This window comes from Galeopterus variegatus, unplaced genomic scaffold (genome assembly GCF_000696425.1).
Source record: "Galeopterus variegatus unplaced genomic scaffold, G_variegatus-3.0.2 Scaffold455, whole genome shotgun sequence".
Classification (NCBI taxonomy): Eukaryota; Metazoa; Chordata; class Mammalia; order Dermoptera; family Cynocephalidae; genus Galeopterus; species Galeopterus variegatus.
The window spans coordinates 455,913-478,432 of NW_007726566.1; the positions used below are offsets into that span (position 1 = coordinate 455,913).

The 22,520-nt window shown below is 35.3% G+C and overlaps 1 protein-coding gene across 1 annotated transcript in view; it reads left to right on the forward strand.

Moving 5' to 3' along the window:
• The first annotated feature begins 215 nt into the window (after positions 1-215).
• TMPRSS12 (transmembrane (C-terminal) protease, serine 12) overlaps positions 216-22,520 on the forward strand; it is a 30,406-nt gene continuing 8,101 nt past the window's right edge. Inside the window, exons 1-3 of the mRNA XM_008568978.1 lie at positions 216-420; positions 1,123-1,318; positions 9,027-9,295. Of these exons, the coding sequence (XP_008567200.1) occupies positions 216-420; positions 1,123-1,318; positions 9,027-9,295 (670 nt within the window). The remainder of the gene's footprint in view (positions 421-1,122; positions 1,319-9,026; positions 9,296-22,520) is intronic.

The window sequence follows — 22,520 nt, forward strand, 5'->3', positions numbered from 1 at the left end:
CACACGTTTCTATCCCATAATGCATGCCACCTGGAATACCACTGGGACGCCTAAATTACCCGGGCAACCCCGCCCACCCACACAAGCCTCTTTCGCCCTTCACGCAGCACCGCGCCCGCGTCGAGTGCGTGGTTCTCGCGGCCTCCCCGCCTCTACTCCCCAGGCCGTGAGCCTGGTGGGCCTTGTCCGCCATCTTGCCCACCAGGCGCGCAGAAATGGGGCTGGGGCTCCTGAGCGCTGCACTGTTGTTTGTGGGGAGCTCTCTCTTACACTCAGAACGCCACTCGCTCTCCGAAAGGAACAGGCTCGGCTCCTCGCGGGAAGAAGCCGGTGGTTCAGAGTGGGCCGAGGCCATGCGTTGGAGGCTTGGGCGGCAAGAAGCGGAGAAGGCCCAAAAGAACAAAGGGTCAGACGCAAAGGGCAGTATCCGCTTATTCCTGTCTTTGGTCAGCCTCCTTTGCCTTTAACCCACTACTATAGTGTCTGAATTTGGGTCCCTTCTTTTCTGTTATCCCATCTGCTCTTAACCAAAATTTTACATACTTATACTTAAGCAGTTTCTAGACCCATTATAATTATGATGACAGTAGTAATACTGAAAATGACATATATTTGTGTAAGGCGTCTATATTTGCACTCTGGGGCTTATCATTCCCATTTTACAGATTAATAATTCATTGGACTTCACAGTTGAAATGGCTATTAGGTGGCCTTTTCATACTACATTTGAGAAAAATTAGCCCAAATTAAATGGCAAGTATTTAGAATTTGCAGCTCTGGACTCACCAGTCCTAAACTCTTTAATTGCTATTTTACACAGAGAAAAAACTGAGACCTAGCCAGAGAAACTTATCTCATTTTTATATTTTGGGGGAATAGACTTGTAAAATTAATGAACTGTGTTCATTTCATGTCTTTCTATTGGTAAGTATTCAATTATGGCATGTTTGTCAACTCTCCTTTAAGATTCTTTCAGAAAATGGGCAGATAAAAAGCCTCAGATATCCAATTTGCTTTATCGGTTTTTAAATAGGAATTTAAAGGATTATATTAATGTGTTCAGATTAGAAAATAATGTAATATAGATGTTCAGTCCAAATAATATATCACTTTTATTTTTAGATTGTGGAACGGCACCACTTAGGGATGTGTCGAAAGGGTCTCGGATTATAGGGGGCAAAGAAGCTCAAGCTGGCGCATGGCCATGGATAGTTAGCCTGCAGATTAAATATGGCCGTCTTCTTGTTCATATATGTGGGGGAAGCCTAGTGAGAGAAAGATGGGTCCTCACAGCTGCCCACTGCACTAGAGACTCTAGGTATGTATTCAGAACACAACTATTTTATTCTCTTAGGAGATATTTTGAAGTGGTAGAGGACCATTTGACTTCAGCCATTTTCAGTGAAGCCATGTTTTCAAGTAGCCATAATCCTTATTCACAGTACACTGTATTTGTTGAAATGAATGCTTTAAATCAGAGGTTGGCAAACTTTTTCTGTAAAGATTAGTAAATATTTTAGACTTTGCAGCTCATATAGTCTCTATCACAATTTCTTGTCATGAGAGCAGCCATAGACAATACATAATTCAATGAGTGTGGTTGTGATCCAATAAAACTTTACATATAAACCCTAATTTGAATTTTTTATAATTTTCACCTGTCACAAAATATTATTTTGGTATTTTCAACCATTTAAAAATGTAAAAAAACATGTTTTTATGGGCTATATAAAAACAAGAGACAGGTCAGATATGGCCTTCACTGTTAGACCTTTAAAAAAGAGACTCCCTTTATCTGTTCTGACCCATAAAATCCCAATTACAATCTGATTTCTGTGGCCAAAACGCTATTAAAGAGCCACTTCCATGCCAAATCCAATGATCTCTTCTCAGCTCTCATTCTATTTGATTTTTACAACATTTGGCAATGTAGACCACATTCTCCTTGAAACTTTTTTTTTTTTTCTTTTTGGCAGCTGGCTGCTACAAAAACTGTCTCTTTTCTTGATTTCTATGACACCAGTCTCTCTCTTTTTTTCTTTTCTCCTCTTCCTTGATAAGTCTCTGTCATCTTTTAAATTGCAGTGTTCTCTAGAGTTCTGCCCTCTATCCTCTCGTTTTATCATTCTGTACTCTTTCCTAGAGATATCTTTTTGATCTCTGTTTTAGCAATCACTACGTGTTAGCAACTCCTAAGTCTTTCCTGATAAATCATATTTCCAACTCCTTACTATGTATATATTGTAGTCACATTCTCAACAAGTCCTAAGCTGAATTTTTTACCTTTCCTCTAATCCCACTCCTTCTCTATTCATGCAGCTAATAGTATTACCAACAGCTCCATTACCCACATTGTTACCTGATTTCTCTCACTTCACCTATCCAAGTGGTCCTCAAAGCCTGTGAAGTCTCTCTGTGCAATACCTTAAATTTGCTTCTGTCATTCAAGCCTCCCCACTGATACAGTTGGCCCTCCGTATACATGGGTTCTGCACCTGTGTATTCAAGCTACTGCAGATTGAAAATATTCAAAAAAATAAAAATAAAAAGAATACAAATGTAAAAAACAATAGGGTATAACAACTGTTTACGTACCATTTACATTGTATTAGGTATCGTAAGTAATATAGAGATGATATTAAGAATATGGGATGATGTGTGTAGGTTATATGCAAATATGAGGGTACTTCAAAAAGTCTGTGGAAAAACAGAATTAAAAGATAGTATAAATCTTTCCATAAACTTTTTGAAGTACCCTCGTACTGTGCCTTTTTATATAAAGAACTTGAGCTACCATGGATTTTGGTATCTTTGGGGATCCAGGGATGACTGTTGATGCAGAATATTAGTCTCCATATCCCTAGGTCATCACTTAACAATATTTATACTTACACTACTACTATGACAGTATCCTAATAAGTCTGAAGTGGTTGCTCATTGTGGCTCTGATTTCTGTTTCCCTTATTACTAGCGATGTTGAGCATCTTTCCATATAGTTACTGGCCATTTGTGTATATTCAAGTCCTTTGTCCATTTTTTAATTGGGCTGGGTTTTTTTGTTGTTGTTGTTATTGAGTTGTACAGGTTCTTTTTATATCCCTTATCGGATATGTGATTTGCAAATATTTTCTCCCATTCTATGGATTGTCTTTTTACTCTCTTGACAGTATCCTCTCATGCACCAAAGTGTTTACTTTTGATGAAGTCCAATTTATTTTTTCTGTTGTTGCCTGTGCTTTTGGTGTCATATCCAAAAAATCATTACCAAATTCAACATCATGAAGCTTTCCCCCCGTGTTTTCTTCCAAGAGTTTTACAGCATTAGCTCTTACATTTAGTTCTCTGATCCATATTGAATTACTTTTTGCATATGGTGTATGGTAAGAGTCCAACTTCATTGTTCCACATGTGGCTATCCAGTTTTCCCAGTACCATTTGTTGAAAAGACTGTCCTTACCTCACTGAAAATCAATTTACCGTATATGAGAGAGACTATTTCTGGCCTCTCTATTCTTTTCCATTGGTGTATATGTCTATCCTTATACCAGCACCACGTTGTTTTGATTACTGTAGCTTTGTAGTAAATTTTAAAATCTGGAAGTGTCAGTCCTCCAACTTCATTTTTCTTTTTCAAGATTTTGGCTATTTGGAGTCCCTTGATATTCCAAATGAATTTTAAGATGAGTTTCTCTATTTTTGCAAAAAAAAGTCATTGGGATTTTGACAGGGACTGCATTGAAGCAACAGATAGCTTTGGGTGGTTCTGTCATGTAAACAATATTAAGTCTTCCAATCCACAAAGATAGGACATATTTCAATTTATTTATGTCTTCTTTAACTCCTTTCAGCAATGTTTTATAGACTTCCTTTTATACATTTTTTTAATCTTATGAACTGAATATAAATGGAAGACTTGAGTAAATTTGGAAAAGAAAAGAAACATTTCAACATAGTGGCTGGCCACTTAGCTCAGCTAGAGAGCAGCCTTACAACACCAAGGTCATGGGTTTAGATCCAGTACTAGCCAGCTGCCAGAGGGAAAAGATAATAATAAAGGGGGTGGGGGGGAGGGGCTTAAGCAGTGGTTTCCTTTTAAACAAAGCAGAACTAGGATTTTAAAAATATTTTACAAATATTTTTTAGAAGTTACCTAGTGCACGTCTCTTTTTTTGGGGCAGCGATCCGAACCCTTGACCTTGGTGTTACAAGGCTGTGCTCTAACCTTAATCCACTTTTAAGAAAACAGTACAAACTTAGTAACTGTCCTAAGCTAATGCCAGGCAGTGGAACTAAATGTAGTCTTGTTTTATACTGCTCTAACTTTCCCTTCATACTTGCTGGAATTAATTATAGCAGATTTTTTTTTTTTTCCTTTTTGTCTTTTTTCGTGTCCGGCAATGGATCGCAACCCTCAGTGTCGCGCCGGTACCGGACCGGGACTCGGCGGGAGCGCCACCGTGCTCCCAAGCGGCGCACTGTAGCAGTGCGCCACCGGGCAGGCCCTAATTATACAGCAGATTTTAATCGAAAATTGCTTTCCTCATATTGCTTTGTAACTCTTTGTAAAAACTTCTGAAGGGTTTTTTGTTGCTGTTTTTAAATTATTTTTTAAACAGTACTTAAGAATATTCTTCAACTAGATCAGCCTGAGGGAATGCTCAGGCTTGCAGTCCTGGATTACGTGATAAATTTTAGTTGCTGGCATCCAGTTTTTAGCACTAGTTCCTAGAAGAAAGGCTCGTCCTTTTTCATCAAGATTAAGGTGATAGCTTTTTGTTTTAAGTATGATCTACGGTAGTTTGGAAACTGTTGGAAAACTGATTTCTATTTTGAAGCCCTCTTATCAAACAGAAGGTTGTCAGGAAAAAAAAAAAAAAAAAAAAAACCCTTTCCAAGTCAATAAATTAGTTTTATCAAACTAGATGCTTGTTATTAAAGCTTCTCATTCCATGCTTGTAGATTTCTTCAAGCTCTTTCATCAGCTTCCTGCTGGCCACTTTTGGATTAGCTGCTAGTTTTCCCCTAGAAATCAGTTTAATCCCTAAGAACTAATCTTGTTATTCTTTGCTCCTTTATTAAAGCCCTGGATTCTGATATGCAACTAGATTCATCACATGAGGAAAGATATTGGGGATGTAGTTGTTTATAGTTTGGGCACCTCTGAAGGCATTCCTGTTTTTTTCTTTTTTTGTCTGCCCTTTTTCCTCCTTTCTACTGAATGGCTTCCTCATAACATGAGTTTGCACATGATCCACTAAGGCCCTTCAATCTACATTATAATCTTTCAGTTTCAGCTCCTTCTGCTAATTAATCATAAAAATTGATGAGAAGGCCAATTATCTGATTGGCCCAGCCCAGCTTTTCAATCTAGGCGATATCATCATTGCCCAACTACAGGGGACCTGGGTCATGTATTAGATGAGGGCTCCTTGACAATAGAGTGGGCAAGACACTCTTCCTTGCACAGGGATATGGGTATATAAGCACCAATGCATATTTCTAGGAAAGAGGAAGAGGATGTTTTATTTTTTTATTTTGGTGGCTGGCTAGTAGAGGGATCAAACCCTGGCCCTTGGTGTTACCAGCACCACTCTGACCAATTACGCTAACCAGCCAGCCCCCTGAGTATGTTGTTTTAATAGTCTCCAGGTAACTGGCACTAAGAAAGAAGTAGCATTGGTGTCTATTAAAATTTAGAACTAGAGGCATTTTCCTACGGCCAATCCTAACTCACATTAGCAGAAATGACCTTTTGGACCTATTTTCTTTTCTTAGTTTTCTCATTTATCTAATTATTATTTTCTTTTAAAAATTAAGGTATAATTTACATTCAGTAAAATTCACCTTTTTTTTTTTACAGCAACAATGTATATAAATCATGTAACTACTACAATTCCTGCAACAATGTATATAAGTCATGTAACTACTACAATCAAGATTTAGAACAGTTCCAAGACCTTCAATTGTCTCATGACCCTCTGTAGTCAACCCCTACCTCTACACACAGCCCTTGGGAATCATTGATCTGCTTTCTGTCCCTTATAGTTTTGCCTTTTCTATGATGTGATATAAACAGAACCATACAATATGTAACGTATTGAGCCTGGCTTCTTTTACTTTTAGCAAAATGCATTTCAGATCCGTCCATGTTGTTTTGTGTACCAGTGGATCATTCCTTTTCAAAAAATGAAACAACAAAAATGATTTTATGAAAGTCAAAATGCAGCAAAATTCCCTAATTTTAGTGTACAGTTCTGTGAGTTTGACAAATGCATACAGCCATGTAATTACCAACACAAGACATAAAACAATTCCTTCACTTCCAAAAATTACTCCATGCCCCTTTGAGGTCAACCCCCTCTCTTGCCCCCAGAGAACCACTGATCTGTTTTCTGTCTTTGTATTTTTGCCTTTTCCAGAGTATCATATGAATGGAATCATATAGTATGTAGTCTTCTGAGTTTGGTTTCTTTCACTTAGCATATGCATTTGAGATCCATCCATGTTACTGTGTGTATGTATCATTACTGTTCCTTTTTATTGCTGAGTAGTGTTCCATTATATGATGTACCACTGTTTATCCATCTATCACTTGAAGGACTTTTAGGTTGTTTCCTATTTGGGCAATTAAGAGTAAAGCCACCACAATCATGATTCATTTTCCATATTTGAAATCTATAATCTATCTGGAATTTATTTTAGATTATGATATGGGGTGGAAAATTTGCCTTTTTCCCCCAAAGCTGGCCAATTGAGTCAGCCCCACTATTGATTAATATATTATGTTTTCCTTTGCTAATAAAGGTAACTTTAGCACATATTAAATTATTAAGTACACTTGAAATCCTTCTAATATTTTTATTTTGTTTTATTGTTCTATCTATTCCAGTACCATTGTCTTAATTCGTATATTTTGATTACATATTCTGAAAACCATTACAGCAAATCTCTTCTTACTCTTAGTTTTCATAAATTTCTTAATTATTGCAGTTTATTTTTCTAATTAAATTTTGAAATCCCTGTTATGTATTATTTTTAATATCCCACTAGAATTCTGATCATTTGTAATGAATTTAGCAAGAACTGTCTTAACAATATTGAGTCTTATTTGGCAGCACTATTTTTTGGTAGTTTTCTATGTCCCTTGGAAAATGTCATAAATGTTTTCATATGGATTCTGTACATTTATAATTAGTATATGTCTGGGTAGTTTACACTTGTTGGAAAGCTGTTTTATAATTAATAAGGCTGTGTGAGTGTACTGAACTTAAAAAAAAAGTAAAGCCATTATATAAAAAAAAAAGGAATAATTTTTTTTTTTTTAAAAAGGAGAAGAATAAAGCCACTATAAACATTCACTTACTGGTTTTTGTGTGAATCTAGGTTTTCATTTCACTTTTGTAAATATCCAAGAGTGAAATCACTGGATCAAATGGTAACTGTATATGCAATCTCATATTAAAACATAAACAAATAGAATATTTGATATATGAAAATGAGAAAATAAAAATTTTAAAAATCACATTATACCTCCTAGAAAAACAGCTATTAATTTTCTGTTACATATCATTCTAGATTTTTCTATGCATATTACAAATTAATTTACATAAAAGGCTCATAAGCTATGTTGTGAAATAGCCTTTTTCATTAAATCATATAACATGAGCAATTTTCCATATCAACACATTTGTGTTGCTTCTGCATTCCACTCTGCAGATGTGCCAGAATGCATTCATGCCATTTATTGGGCACTTAGGCCCTTTCAGTGGTAAATATCCTTATAGCTTAAATCTTTGTGTTCATCTTCTAGTTACCTGGGATAAATTCTAGGAAGTAGAACTGCAGAATCAAATGCAATGCAACTTTTATGGGCTACTAGCACACGTTGCCGAAGTGCCTGCCTAGTTATATTTTCCACAATGAAGATTACCCTTGTTCCTCTAACTCTTGTCTGTCTTGAGTGTTACCATCGAATACATACACCCACTCATATAAACTTTGCCAATTTGAAGGGTGAAAAGTTATTTCAGTATTTGTAAACAATAGTATATAAAGTGAAAGTTCCTCCTTCCTAATTCAATTCCTGATGTAATAACGATTAAACTTCTTAGGGTTTTAATTGTTGATCTTTTGACCTTTTTTTGTTTAGTTTTTTGATTGCTTGTTTGCTTTTTCAACTGTCACGATCCATTAGTTGCTTCTTGTTCTTACCTTTGGTGTCATGCTTTATAAAGTCCTTTCTAATATCAATGTTATATATTTACCTAGATTTTCTTTCTGGTTCTGATTTTTAAAATTCTCATGCTAAATTAATATCCAAATGTTCCATTCTAGTAAATTTAAAAAAAAATTTATAAAAGCAGAGGGAATATTTCAGTGAACTCTCATGTATTCATCACTCAGGCTCAAGTTATCAACTTATACCTGATCTTGTTTCATCTATACCCTCACCAATCCCCCCTCTCCAATTATTTTAAGTTTTCTTTTTCTTTTTTAATTTTTGTGTTTTGTTTTGTTTGGCAGCTGGCTGGTAGGGGATCTGAACCCTTGACTTTAGTGTTGCAACACCATTCTCTAACCAACTGAACTAACTGGCCAGACTGTCCCCTCCAATTGTTTTGAAGCAAATCCCAAGGCATATCACTTTGGGTGTCTCTAAAATATAGGAACTCCTTATTAAAAAGATTTGTGCATTTAAGTACTTAATCCATTTGGAGTTTATTTTGGTGTTTAGTGTTATTTTAGGAATCAAATTTTATTTCTCTTTTCAAACAGTTAGCTAGTTGTCCCAGTACTGTATATTGAATAATTCATTCTCTCTTCCATTGGGTAAGAAATACTATCTTAATCATATACTAAATTCTCATGTACTTGAATCTTTCTCTCCTTTCCTACCTCATGATATTTGGTAGAATTAAAATTTTGTTATTAATCTAATATAAAAAAACCAAAAACTAGTGGGAGATTAAGAATACTTACTTAGTTAAACAAACAAGTTTATGATAAGAATATTCACTTTCTTTCAGAGATCCTTTAATGTGGAGAGCTGTCGTTGGAACTAATACTATATATGGGAACCATCCACATGCCAAGACGATAAAAATTAAAACAATCATTATCCATCCAAACTTCATTTTGGAAACTTTTGTAAACGATATTGCACTATTTTATTTAAAAAAAGCAGTGAGGTATAATGACTATATTCAGCCTATCTGTCTACCTTTTGATGTTTTCCAAACCCTGGATGAAAATACAAAGTGTTTTATAAGTGGCTGGGGAAGAACACAAGAAGAAGGTAATTATATTATGAATTTTACTGATACACATTTTCTTGATTATTGGCAGGAGGGTCAATCCTTTTAGATATTTTTTTTATCTCTCTATATTATCTCTTTATCACTTTATATCATGAGGTTGAAAAATAGGCCCAGTGAAAAGGAAAAGTTTTTTGTCTGTATTTTTTTCTTCTTTGTGGGACAGAAAAAAATTCTTTTCTTTTTTTTCTTTTTTAATTTTTTTTCTCAAAGATGACCGGTAAGGAGATCTTAACCCTTGACTTGGTGGTGTCAGCACCGCGTTCAGCCAGCGAGCGAACCGGCCATCCCTATGTGGGATCCGAACCTGGGGCCTTGGTGTTATCAGCACCGCACTCTCCCGAGTGAGCCATGGGCCGGCCCAAAAAATTCTTTTCTAAAGAAGAAAGAGACAGAGGCTTTCTCTGGTTATACATGCCAGGACACTTGAACCTTTGGACATTCTTGGAATGATTGTTCCAAGTGTTTCTGCAGTCTGAAACTCACAATTGATGAAGCTACCTCTGTGACAGAATTGCCTATGTTACATAATAAGCTTTTGGCTATAACAAATCAAATTTAGTTTCCTTTTTATTTAATGCCCTGTTTAGTATCAAGCAATTGACTGCCAAGTATTTTCTTTAGTGCACACAGGGGCACTTAATGTTGACTGACTGAACTAATGGGAGGAATAAAAAACATAGCAACATAGTCATTGCCTTTGGTAATAAGAATAGCTACCATTTGGGAACATTTACTATGTTTCAGGCTCTGTTTTAAATGTATTACTTTATTTTATCTTATCCTCTAATATTCTTGTTAGGGAGTTAATGTTCTTTTTTTCCACTTAACAGACCAGGAATTGAGGACCTTAAAGGTTAAGCAGCTGGGACTCAAATCTGGGTCTTTGTGATTCTAAAGCATGAATATTTAACTACATTAAACTGCTTTTAAGGGAATCATAGTCCAGTTAGAAATATATGAAATAAAGTATTAAGACTTTTTTTTCTATTTCCCACATGTCCTAGGCATTTAAATATTTAAGGATTATTTAGATAGGATAAAAGATAAATGTATGAAAGACCTGCAAACTACTATTTTTCCATCTGTAAATACTTTCTAAGGAGGATAAGAAAAGTGAAATGCTGTAGGGAAAACAGCGTGTGCTTTAGAATTATAGATCTAAGTCTGAATCTCAGCCCTGCCATGTGCAGTACTAGCTGAATAACCACGGACAACTTATTGAATCTTTAACAACAATTAGAACAACAATGATAGGAACAACTACCATCTATTCAGGGCCAGGCACTTAATAAAATGCTAAGCATTTTAATGTTTTATCTCATTTAATGCCCCCAACAACACTATGAGAAATACTATAACATGAATGAGTAAAATGAAGTTTATAGAGGTTAATAAGTTGCCCAAAGTTATACAACTAAGTGATAGAGTCAGAATTCAGGCCTAGGCTCGCTTGCCTCAAAGCTCATGTGTTTCTACTACATTGTATCTTTCACAATGTCACACAGCTTCATGATATGCAAAATGAGAGCAATATTAACCACCAGAGAGTTGTTCTGAGGATTAAACTGGCTCCCCTGCAACATGGTGGATTACACACCAACATTTCCACTGAAAACTGTTAAAGAGGGAGAATACATAGGTTAAGGACTGAGTGTGAAGACAGGAACGAACTTACAGAGGGAACTGGAGGACAGAATTTAGAATTTGACGTTCATCTTCAGAGTATTTACCAAATTGGTAACACTGAGTATTGATTTTAGTGGTTTCATGGACCTTTGCGGGGGCAGGGAGTGGAGAACAAAGCTTGCCAAATTGGAGGTTGGGGGGAGACTCCCATAATTCTGGAGCCCCTGGCCATACTCTAACAATAAGTCACACTCATGACCTCACATATAGTTCATATATACATAGTATACTTCAAATATGATATAGGTAGGTTGAAAGTAAAAGGAGGGGAAAGATATACACAGTGACAATAATCAAAAGAAATCTGGAATGGAAAAAAAAAAGAAAGCAGGAATGGTATATTAATATCAGATAAAGTAGACTTCAAAACAAAGAAAATTACTAGGACGGTGAGGGACATTACATAATAATAAAAGGGTCAATTCACCAAGAAGACATAGCAATATTAGATGTGTATGAACCAAACAACAGAGGCAAGGTTTCTTAAAAACATACACATGCTGGCCAGCCGCCAAAAGCAAGCAAGCAAACAAACAGAAAGAAAACATACACATGAACCTACACTTACAATATTACCCAGCAACTGCACTCCTGGGCATTTACTCCAGAGAAATATAATAAATGTTCACACAAAAACCTATTCACAGATGTTCATAAAAGCTTTATTTGTAATAGCCATAAATGGGAAACAATCAAAATGTCCTTTAATAGAATGATTAAACAAACCATAGTATAGCCTTACCATGGAAAACTACCAAGCAGTTAAAGGGAATGAACTATTGGTACATGCAACAAGTTAGATGGCCACAAAGGCATTCTGTTGAGTGAAAAGAAGCCAATTTAAAAAAGTTATATACTGGGCCGAGCCTGTGGCGCACTTGGGAGAGTGCGGCGCTGGGAGCGCAGCGACACTCCCGCCGCGGGTTCGGATCCTATATAGGAATGGCCGGTGCGCTCACTGGCTGAGCACAGTGTGGGCGACACCACCCCAAGGGTTGTGATCCCCTTACCAGTCACAAAACATAAAAATAAAATAAATAAAATAAATAAATAAATAAATAAAAAGTCATATACTACATGATTCCATTTATACAACATTCTCAAGATAACAAAATTAGAGACATGGAGAACAGATTACTAGTTGCTGTGGGTAAGAAGGTAGCATTAAGGGATCCTCGTGATAATGGAATAGTTCTGGTACCTTGATTGCTGTGGTGGTTTCATGAATCTATACATGCAATAAAATGTAATAGAACTACATACACACACATTGTACCAATGCAAATTTTCTTATTTTCATATTGTACTTCAGTTATAAGAGAGGTAACTATTGTGGGAAACTGTGAAAAGAGTACACTGGACCTCTCTGTATATGCAGCTTCCTGTACCTCTAAAATTATTTCAAAATAAAAGTTTTAAAATGAGCCACATATAACTAAAGCATCCTCACCTCCTATCCCCACCCCAAGAATTGTTAGGAAAACTGCCTAATGGAAGGGAGCAAAGGTATGAATTTCCCCACATTAATTCCACTCACATAGATTTGCTATCCAAAAATCAACACTAACTTGGTAGTCTAAAAAGCCTCAAGCTGAGAATCTAACTTAAATAGGTCCTAGATTGGTAATGTACCTAGATGCCTGACAGAATCAAATGCAAATCATTTGTATAGACACCCAATTTCATCAAAGTTCTTAAAAAATTTCACCAAATAAAGTTTCAATGAAAATGAATGGATTAAAATTTTTTTAAATTACTAAACACCTAAGGAAACAAGGCACCATGAGTGAGAGTCAGAAGAAACATGAGACATCAGAATAAGACTTGCAAAGATTTCAGAGATTAGAATCATCAGACAATATAAAAAATATTTAATATAGTATAAGAAAGAAAATATGTTTGAAAATATGAATAAAAGTAAGAAGATATGAAAACAAACACCTGTGACTATTAAAAATATAATAATTGAAATTAATTCAATGGCTAAAGTGGTATCAGGTTAGAAGACACTTAAGATACCAGAGATTAAAATCAACCAAATAACTGCTGACAAAGATCACCAAACACATAAGGAAACAAGCCATTAATAATAAAAGTCAACAGAAAGAATAAACAGATTAAGTCCCCCAAGGATTTCATATATTAATATTTTAGGTGTTCAATGAAAAATAAATATATGTTAACTTGTTAAAAAATAAAAAGTAGAATTAAAAATGAGCATTATCTACAAAGACTGGAACATTTAAGAGAGAACCAATAGAATCTTTAAAAAATGAAAAATGTAATTACTGACATTTAAAACTCATTGGATGAATTAGGTATCATATTAGACACAGCTGAAGATAAAATTTGTGAACCGGAAGATATATGTGAAGAACTTCCTAGCACAGACTGTAGCACAGAGAGAAAAAAGAGAAAATATGAAAGAAATTAAAGTATAAGGATGATAGAATCAGAACATCTAATATATATCTAATAAGAATGCCAGAAAGAAGTCTAATATATACCTAATAAGAGTGCTAGAAAGAATAAAGAGAATAGAAGAGATGCAATATTCAATGGATTTAAGTTGAAATTTTTCTAAAACCAATGAAAGACATGAGTCTAGATAAAGTAAGTACAATCCAGCTGAAACAAAATGTAACCCCTTTTCACACACTGTACTGAAGTTGTACAAAAAAGAACAAAGAAATAATATGAAATACAACAAGAGATAAAAGAAAAACTTTACAACAGGATTACAGATTGGCTTTCAGAAAACTTCTCAATAGCACTAATGAAAGCCAAAAGACAATGAAATATCATTTTCAAAATGCTGAAAGAAAATAACTATGAACCTATAATTGTGTACCATGCAAAAATATTATTCAAGAAAAAGCATAGGGGCTGGCCAGTTAGCTCAGTTGGTTACAGCAAGGTGTTATAACACCAAGGTCAAGGGTTGGATCCCTGTACTGGCCTGCTGCAAAAAAAAAAGGAATAAGCAAGAACAAAAATTGAGTTTACTACCAAGTCTTTCACCAAAGAAAATTAAAGAGATATCAGGAAGATAGAAAATGATGCCAAAAGGGAGGTACAAGGTGCAAGAATAAAAAGTGAGCAAATATATGGGTAAATATACAGTAAAATGTAAATATTGTATACAACAGCAATTCTCAACTGGAGACAATTTTGCCCCCAGGGGACATTTGGAGAAAATTTTGGTTGTTACAACTAGGCAGGGGATCAGTTTGCTACCATGATATGGTGGGCAGAAACCAGGGATGCTGCTCAACATCCTTCAATGCACAGTATAGTCCTCCCATCTCCTCCAGTAAGGAACTGTTTGGCCTAAAATGTCAATAGTACCAAGATTAAGATACGTTGGAAAACAATAAAAATAAATAACATCTAATTTGGGGGGGAAGCAAGCATTTCGGGAGGCGTGATCAGAGTCAAAGTGGCATTTCAGTGTCCTTGTATTATTCAGAAGTATTAACATGCTGATTAACATTATATTTGTTAAGCATGAATTACAGTAATAGAAATAGGGATAGGGTTGGCTGGTAAGCTCACTTGGTTAGAGCGTGGTGCTGATAACACCAAAGTCAAGGAAGGATTCAGATCTTCATACTGGCCAGCTGCCAAAAAAAAACTCCCAAAAAGCCACAGGATCAGTTTTTAAAAAAGAGATTCCCAGAAAGAAACAAATTATTGGCTCAAGAAGAAAAGAATATCTGAACAGACCTGTAACAAGTACAAATATATAATTAGTAATTTAAAACCTTCCCACAATATATAATAGTATATATACTATATATAAATCTTCCCAAGATATATAATTAATGACTTAAAACCTTTCCATTAGTAACTTAAACCCATACTCGGATGACTTCACAGGTAAATTCTATCAAATATTTAAGGAACAGACAGTTCTAATCATACACAAACTCAGGAGATAGAGGAAGAGTGAATATTTCCCAATTTATTCTGTGAGGCCAGTATTATTATCCTGACACCAAAACAGACAAAGACATCACAAGAAAACTATAGAGAAATATCTTTCATGAATAAAGACAAAAAAACCATTAACAAAACATTAGCAAACTGGGCTGGCTAGTTAGCTCAGTTGGTGAGAGAGAGCTGCTGATAACACCAAGGTCCAGGGTTCAATCTCTATACTGGCCAGTCATCAAAAAATGAAAATAAAAATTAAAAAGTTAGCAAACAGAATACAGCAACATTTTTAAAAGGATTATACAAACAACCTGGTGGGATTTAGTCCAAAAATGCAAGGTTGGTTTAACATCTGGAAATCAATAAAAGAAATAAAAATAAAATTCATATCAATAGAACAAAGGACAAACATGATAAGATCACTGCAAATGATGTGGAAAATGTAATTGACAAAATGTAACACCCACTCTTAATTTAAAATTATCAAAAAAATAGCAACAGAAGAAAAGTTAAACCAATAAAGGACATCTACAAAAAATTAAAGCTAACAACATACTTAATGGGTAAAGACTGAATGCTTCCTCTTTAAAATCAGGAAAAAGACAAAGGTTTTAGCTGGCATATAATAGTCAAGAAAAAGAAATTGGTTACATAGGTTGGAAAGGAAGAAGTGTAATTGTATTTACAGATGACGTAATTCTATAAATGCAGAAAAGCTTAAGGAATCTACAAAGAATACCAGAACTGGTAAGTTCAGCAAGGCTGTAGGTTATAAGACAAAAATCAATCGTATTTCTATATACTAACAGTAAACTATCTGAAAACAAAATTAAGAACACAATTCCATTCGCAATAGCATTAAAAAGAATGAATAATTAGGAACAAACTTAACAAAAGACATGCAACACCTGTACCCTAAAAACTACAAAATATTACTTAGAGAAATTATAAAAAACCTAAATAAATGGAGCAACATACCACATTAATGGATTGGAAGACTCAATATTGCTAATATGGCAATTACCTACTGATTGGCCTATATATTCAATGTAATCACTATCAAAATCCTAATAAGATTTCTCATGCACACCGACAAGCTGGTCCTAAAATGTATTTGGAAATGTAAAGGACATAGACTAGCCAAAATTATTTTGAAAAAGAATGAAGCTGAAGGAGTTACATTACCTGATCTCAAAACAGTATGGTATTGGTGTAAAGACAAACCTATAGATTAATGAACAAAATAAGGGAAAAAAACCTATATTTATGGCCAATTGACTTTTACAAATGTGCCAAGGAAATATTATAGAAAATAGGTAGTTTTTTCAACTAATTAGTCTGGGACATTTGGATACAGATGCAAAAGCAAAAAACAAAAAGTCAGAGCCTTGCCTCATACTAAATTCAGTAGTACTACCATCTGAATATGTGTTCACCAAAATTCATATGTTAAAATCCTAAACCCCCAAGGTGATGGTATTAGGAGGTGGGGCCTTTGGAGGGTGATGGGGACAGAGCCTTTATGAATGGAATTAGTGCCCTAATAAAAGAGGCCCCAAAGAGCTGCCTTCCCCTTTCCACCATGTGAGGACAGAGCTAGAAAAGGCATCATCTATGAACCAGAAAGCAGCCCACACTAGATACCAAACCTGCAGGCACCCTGATCTTCAATTTCCCAGCATCCAGAACTGAGACAAATTTGTTTTTTATAAGCTACACAGTCTATGCTATTTTATTGTAGCAGTAGAAATGGACTAAGACAAATAATTAACTCAAAAATGGATCATAGGCCTAAATATAAGAGCTAAAACTGTAAGACTTCTAGAAAAAAGCATTAAGAGAAATCTTTGAGACCATGGGTTAGGCAGTAATTTATTATGACACCAAAAGCACGATACATTCATAAAAGTGAAATGACAGATTGGACATCATCAAAAATTTAAAATGCATATTCTTCAAAAGACATCATTAAGAAAATGAAAAGATAAGGCCCAGACTAAGAGAAAAAACTCATAACTCTGACAAAGGAATTGTATCAGAACATATAAAAAATTCTTACAAATCAATACTAAGACAACAAACAATTTTAAATACTGGCTACAGATTTGAAAAGACATTCCACCAAAGTAGGTATACAAATGGCTAACAGTACATGAAAAGATGTTAACATCATTGAAACCACAGTGAGATACCATTACGCATCTACTAAAATGGCTATAATACATAAGACTGACAATACCAAGTGTAGACAAGGATGTGCAGAAACTGAAATTCTTACACAAGCGTACTTCAAAAAGTTCCTGGAAGATTTGTATTATCTTTTAATTCTATTTTTCTATGAACTTTCCGAAGTACGCTTGTTCATTGCTGGGGGAATGTAAAATGGTAAAGTCACTTAGAAAAACAGTCTGGCAGTTACTTCAAAAGTTAAACATGCACTCAGCATGTTAAGTATAGTTAACAAATGACCCAGCAATTCCACTCCTAGGTATCTATCAAAGAGAAATTAAAACATGTCACACAAAAACTTATATATGAATACTCACAGTAACATCATTCATAATACCAAAAACTGGAAACAATCCAGATATCTACCAACCAGTGAATAGATATACAAAATATGATATATCTATTCAATAGAATACTATTCAACAATAAAAAGGAAAAAACTATGGATATATACTACAATATAGATAAACCTCTAAAATATTATGCTAAATGAAGGAAGTCATATACAAAAGACTACAAATTGTATGATTCCATTTATACAAAATTTCTAGGAAAGACAAACCGATAAGAGACAGAAATCAATCAGTCATTTCTTAAGTGTTGGGCTGGGGCTGGGAAGTGACTACAAGTGGCCCAAGAGGTGAAAAAAATATTCTAAAACAGGACTGTAGTGTTGGTATAAATTTACCAAAAATCATTGAACTGCATGCTGACAATGTGTAATTTTTATGTTGTGTAAATGAAACAGTAATAAAGCTATAAAAAATGACAAAAGGATAAGATTTTTAAAACCACACATTTTTATTTTTTATTTTTTGATGGCTGCCAGCAGGGGTTTCCAAATCTCTGACCTTGGTGTTATAACATCGGGCTCTAACCAACTGAACTAACTGGCAAGCCCTAAAACCACACATTTGAAGAATTTAAGACATGCTACTCAATAAAACTCATATGCCAAAGAGGAGATCATAATCATTTTAAATACTTAGAACAAAATAGAAATGTATCTGTTACATAGCAAAACTTGAGGGTTGTCACTAAGGTAATAATAAGCAGAAATTTAAAGCTTTATATATGTATACTTTTAGATTGAACCATATGGAAGAGCAAATATTTGACCTAATGGTGAAGAATAAAGTCTGAACATCATGAATTAAATGTCCAATTTTTTTAAAAAAGCTTAAAAGAACATTACAATAAACCCACAGAAAGCAGAAGAAAAGAAATAAAGATAAACACAACAATTAATGAACAAGAAATAAAGACAAAAAAGTGAAAAAAATCAAACAAAACAAAAATCAAAGAAAAACTCTAGTTCTTTGAAAAAGCAGCAAACCACTGGTAGACTGACAAAAAAAGAAGAGAAAGCACAAATATAAATGATATTATGAATTAAAAGATAACGTAATACTTTAAAATATTATTTTCTAAATTTTAATACTTATGTAAATGGATAAATTCCTTTGCAACTAACCAAAGCTGTAACTAAAAAAATAGGCTAAATCAAAAAAATTGTAACTAACCAAAACTGACTAAATAAACTGAAATCCTCTGCAATCCTATAAAGAGTAAAGGAATTCAATCAGTAATTAGATTTCTTTTTCAAAAACTAAACATAAAAACTCAAGTGAGTACTACCATAATTACCAGACACAGATTATTTAAACTTTATACAAATACTTTCAAAGAATCCAAAAAGAGAGGCCGGCCCGTGGCTCACTTGGGAGAGTGTGGTGCTGATAACACCAAGGCCACGGGTTCGGATCCTATATAGGGATGGCTGGTTTGCTCACTGGCTGAGCGTGGTGCTGACAACACCAAGCCAAGGATTAAGATCCCCTTACCGGTCATCTTTAAAAAAAAAAAAAAAAAATCCAAAAGAGGAAACAACCTGACTCATTGTATTAAAACAATATAATAATCTTGATGCCCAAATCAAGTATGAGGGGTCTTCCACAAGTTTGCAGAAAATGCATATTATGAATAAACTATGCATGGTTTTCAATATTTTTTTTTTCTGCACCAAAATACCATCATAGTAAATTATTATAACATGTCTGAACAGGATCTGGCTTGAGGCACTAAAAAGGATGACATCAGTTTGAAAAGAGCCCCTATCAGAGCAACATAAATTCTACTAAAACTGAAGCAATAACAAACATCAAATTTCCAGTGAAGCTTGGAAGAATGATGCATTATAAAAAGTTTATGGGGACAATGTCCCAAAGAAATCAGCAGTTTACGAATGGATAACTTATTTTAAGAAAGTATGAGACAATGAAGAGGAAGCCCATGCGGCAGACCATCCATATCAAATTTGTGAAGAAAAAATTAATCTTGTTCCTGCCCTAACTGACAATTAACAGCAGTAACAACAGCCACCACCATGGACATCTCAATTGGTTCAACTTACAAAATTCTAACTGAAAAATTAAAGTCGAGCAAACTTTCTGCTCAATGGATACCAAAACTGTTGTGCCCAGATCTGCTACAGACAAGAAAAGAAGCTGCAATGGAAATTTTAAACAAGTGGAATCAACATCTTGAAGCATTTCTTCAAAGAACTGTAATAGGAGATAAAACATGGCTTTACCAGTATGATCCTGAAGACAAAGCACAATCATAGCCATAGCTACCAAGAGGTGGAAGTTGTCCAATCAAAGTAAAAGTGGATCAGTCAAGAGCAAAGGTCATGAAAACAGTTTTTTGGGATGCTCAAGATATTTTGCTTGTTGATTTTCTGAAGGGCCAAAGAACAATAACATATACTTATTATGAGAGTGTTTTGAGAGAGTTAGCCAAAGCTTTAGCAGACAAATGCCCAGGAAACCTTCACCAAAAAGTCCTTCTCCACCACAACAATGTTCCTACTCATTACTCTCATCAAACAAGGGCAATTTCCCCAGAGTTTCAATGGGACATAATTAGGCATCCACCTGACAGTCCTGATTTGACTCCTCTGACTTCTTTTTGTTTCCCAATCTTAAAAAATCTATAAAGGGCACTCATTTTTCTTCAGTTTATATAAAAAATACTACACTGCAGAGCACACCTGGGGTCCTAGGCAGGAGTGGAGGGAAGACCCCTCCACCCAGAGCAGGCAAGAAACAGAGCACACCCAGGGTCCTAGGTAGTAGCTGAGGGCAGCATCCCCCGCCCAGCCCAGAAGCAGGCAAGCAGCATTCCGAAAACACCACTTCCACATGGGTGGCCCACCACGGTCACCACCACAGCCATGGCTGATGCACAAGCAGTTTGATGCCACAGCAGTAGCCACAGCTGCTGTGCAGGTGGCCTGCCAGATGTTCAACTGCAGTGACACAAGGAGAGTCACCAGCAGAGACCAGAAAAAGAAGAGGACGTCTCTCCTTAAAGTACCACTCCAGCGTAATAGAAGAAGCAACTGCTCTACCATGCCCCTGCTTTATTTCTGATTTTAGTAATTTGTCTTCTCTCTTTTTTTCTTGGGTCAGTCTAGATAAGGGTTTTCAAATTTTATTGATCTTTTAAAGAATCAATTTCTGGTTTTGTTGATTTTCGCTACTGTTTTTTAATTCCCTATTTCATATATTTCTGTTGTAATCTTTGTTATTCCTACTTATATTTGCTTTTGGTTTAGTTTGCTCTTCTTTTTCTATTTACTGAGGTAGAAGTTTAATTTACTGATTTGAGATTTTTCTTATTTTTAATATAAGTGTTTATAAGAATAAATTTTCCTTGAAGCATTGCATGAGTCCTGCATCCTATAAATTTTGATGTGTTGTGTTTTGACTTTGACCTCAAAATACTCTCTAATTTCCCTGTTATTTTTCTTTTTATCCATTGTATTAGTCCATTTTTGTGTACAGAATACCTGACACCAGATAATTTATAAAGAACAGAGGTTTATTTAGCTTACAATTCTGGGACGGCTGCATCTGGGGAGGGCCTCAGGCTGCTTCTACTGATGGCAGAAAGCGGCAGGCAGCTGGCAGGTACAAGCAGATCACATGGCAAGAGGAAGCAAGAGAGAGGGGAAGTTTTAAACAACCAGCTCTTGCAGGAACTAATAAAGCAAGAATTCACTCACTACCCACACCCCACAGGGTGAACATTAATCCATTCATAAAGGATCTGCCCCCATGACTCAAACAGCTCCGAACACTGCCACATTGGGGAACAGATTTCCACATGAGTTTTGGGGGGACAACACATCCAAACTCTATCATCCATTATTTACTTAGGAGAGTGTTGTTAATTTCCACACATTTGTGATTTTTCTAAATTTCCTTCTGTTAGTTTGGTCAGAGAACATATTTTCTATGACTTTAGTCTTTTTAATTGTATTAAGACTTGTTTTGTGGCTACAAAAAAAAAAAATGCATTGATATGGTTAAATCCTCAGGACCCTCAGTTATTTATGGATAGACTAAGTGGCTGGTATTATCACTTACAAAAGTGTCTTGAACTTGATGGAGCTTATGTTGAGATATAAAGTTTATATTTTAAATGTTTATCTTTTAATTACATTTTTCCATGAAGTTTCTAAAGTCCCCTCATAACTATAGTACAAGAAAGGCCAATATCATAAATGCAGGCATTCCAAACAAAGAATTAGCACACTAAATCTATCAAGTATATTATAAATATAATGCATCATAACCAAGTTGGGTTTATCTCAGGAATTCAAGGGTGGTTTAATATTAGAAGTCTCTTAATGTCATTCACCACATTGACTGATGAAAGGATAAAAAAATTATCTCAACAGACGCATAAAAAGCATTGTTAAAAACTTTTAACAGTCTAGGGCCGGCCTGTGGCTCACTCGGTAGAGTGCAGTGCTGATAACACCAAGGCCGCGGGTTTGGATCCTATATAGGGATGGCCGGTTGGCTCACTGGCTGAGCGTGGTGCTGACAACACCAAGCCAAGGGTTGAGATCCCCTTACCGGTCATCTTTAAAAAAAAAAAAAACTTTTAACAGTCTAAACATAAAAGAAACTTCCTTAACCTGATTAAGATAATCTATATACTTCCAAAGTACAGCGAACATTATTATTAACGCAATCATTATTTCAGAAAAACATTCCTTTAAAACCAGGAACAATTTCATCCACTATCACCACTTATTAAGTATTGTAGTATAAGTCCTAGCAATTGAAGTAACACTTAAAAAGATGCAAAAGGGGGCCGGCCCAGTGGCGCACTGGATAGTGCGCCGCTTGGGAAGCACGGCGGCGCTCCCGTCCGAGGGTTCGGATCCCACATACAGACCGGCTCCCGCTCACTGGCTGAGCGAGGCGCGGGAGCAACACCGAGGCTTGCGATCCCGTTGCCAGACACGGAAAAAAGACAAAAAAGACAAAAAAAAAA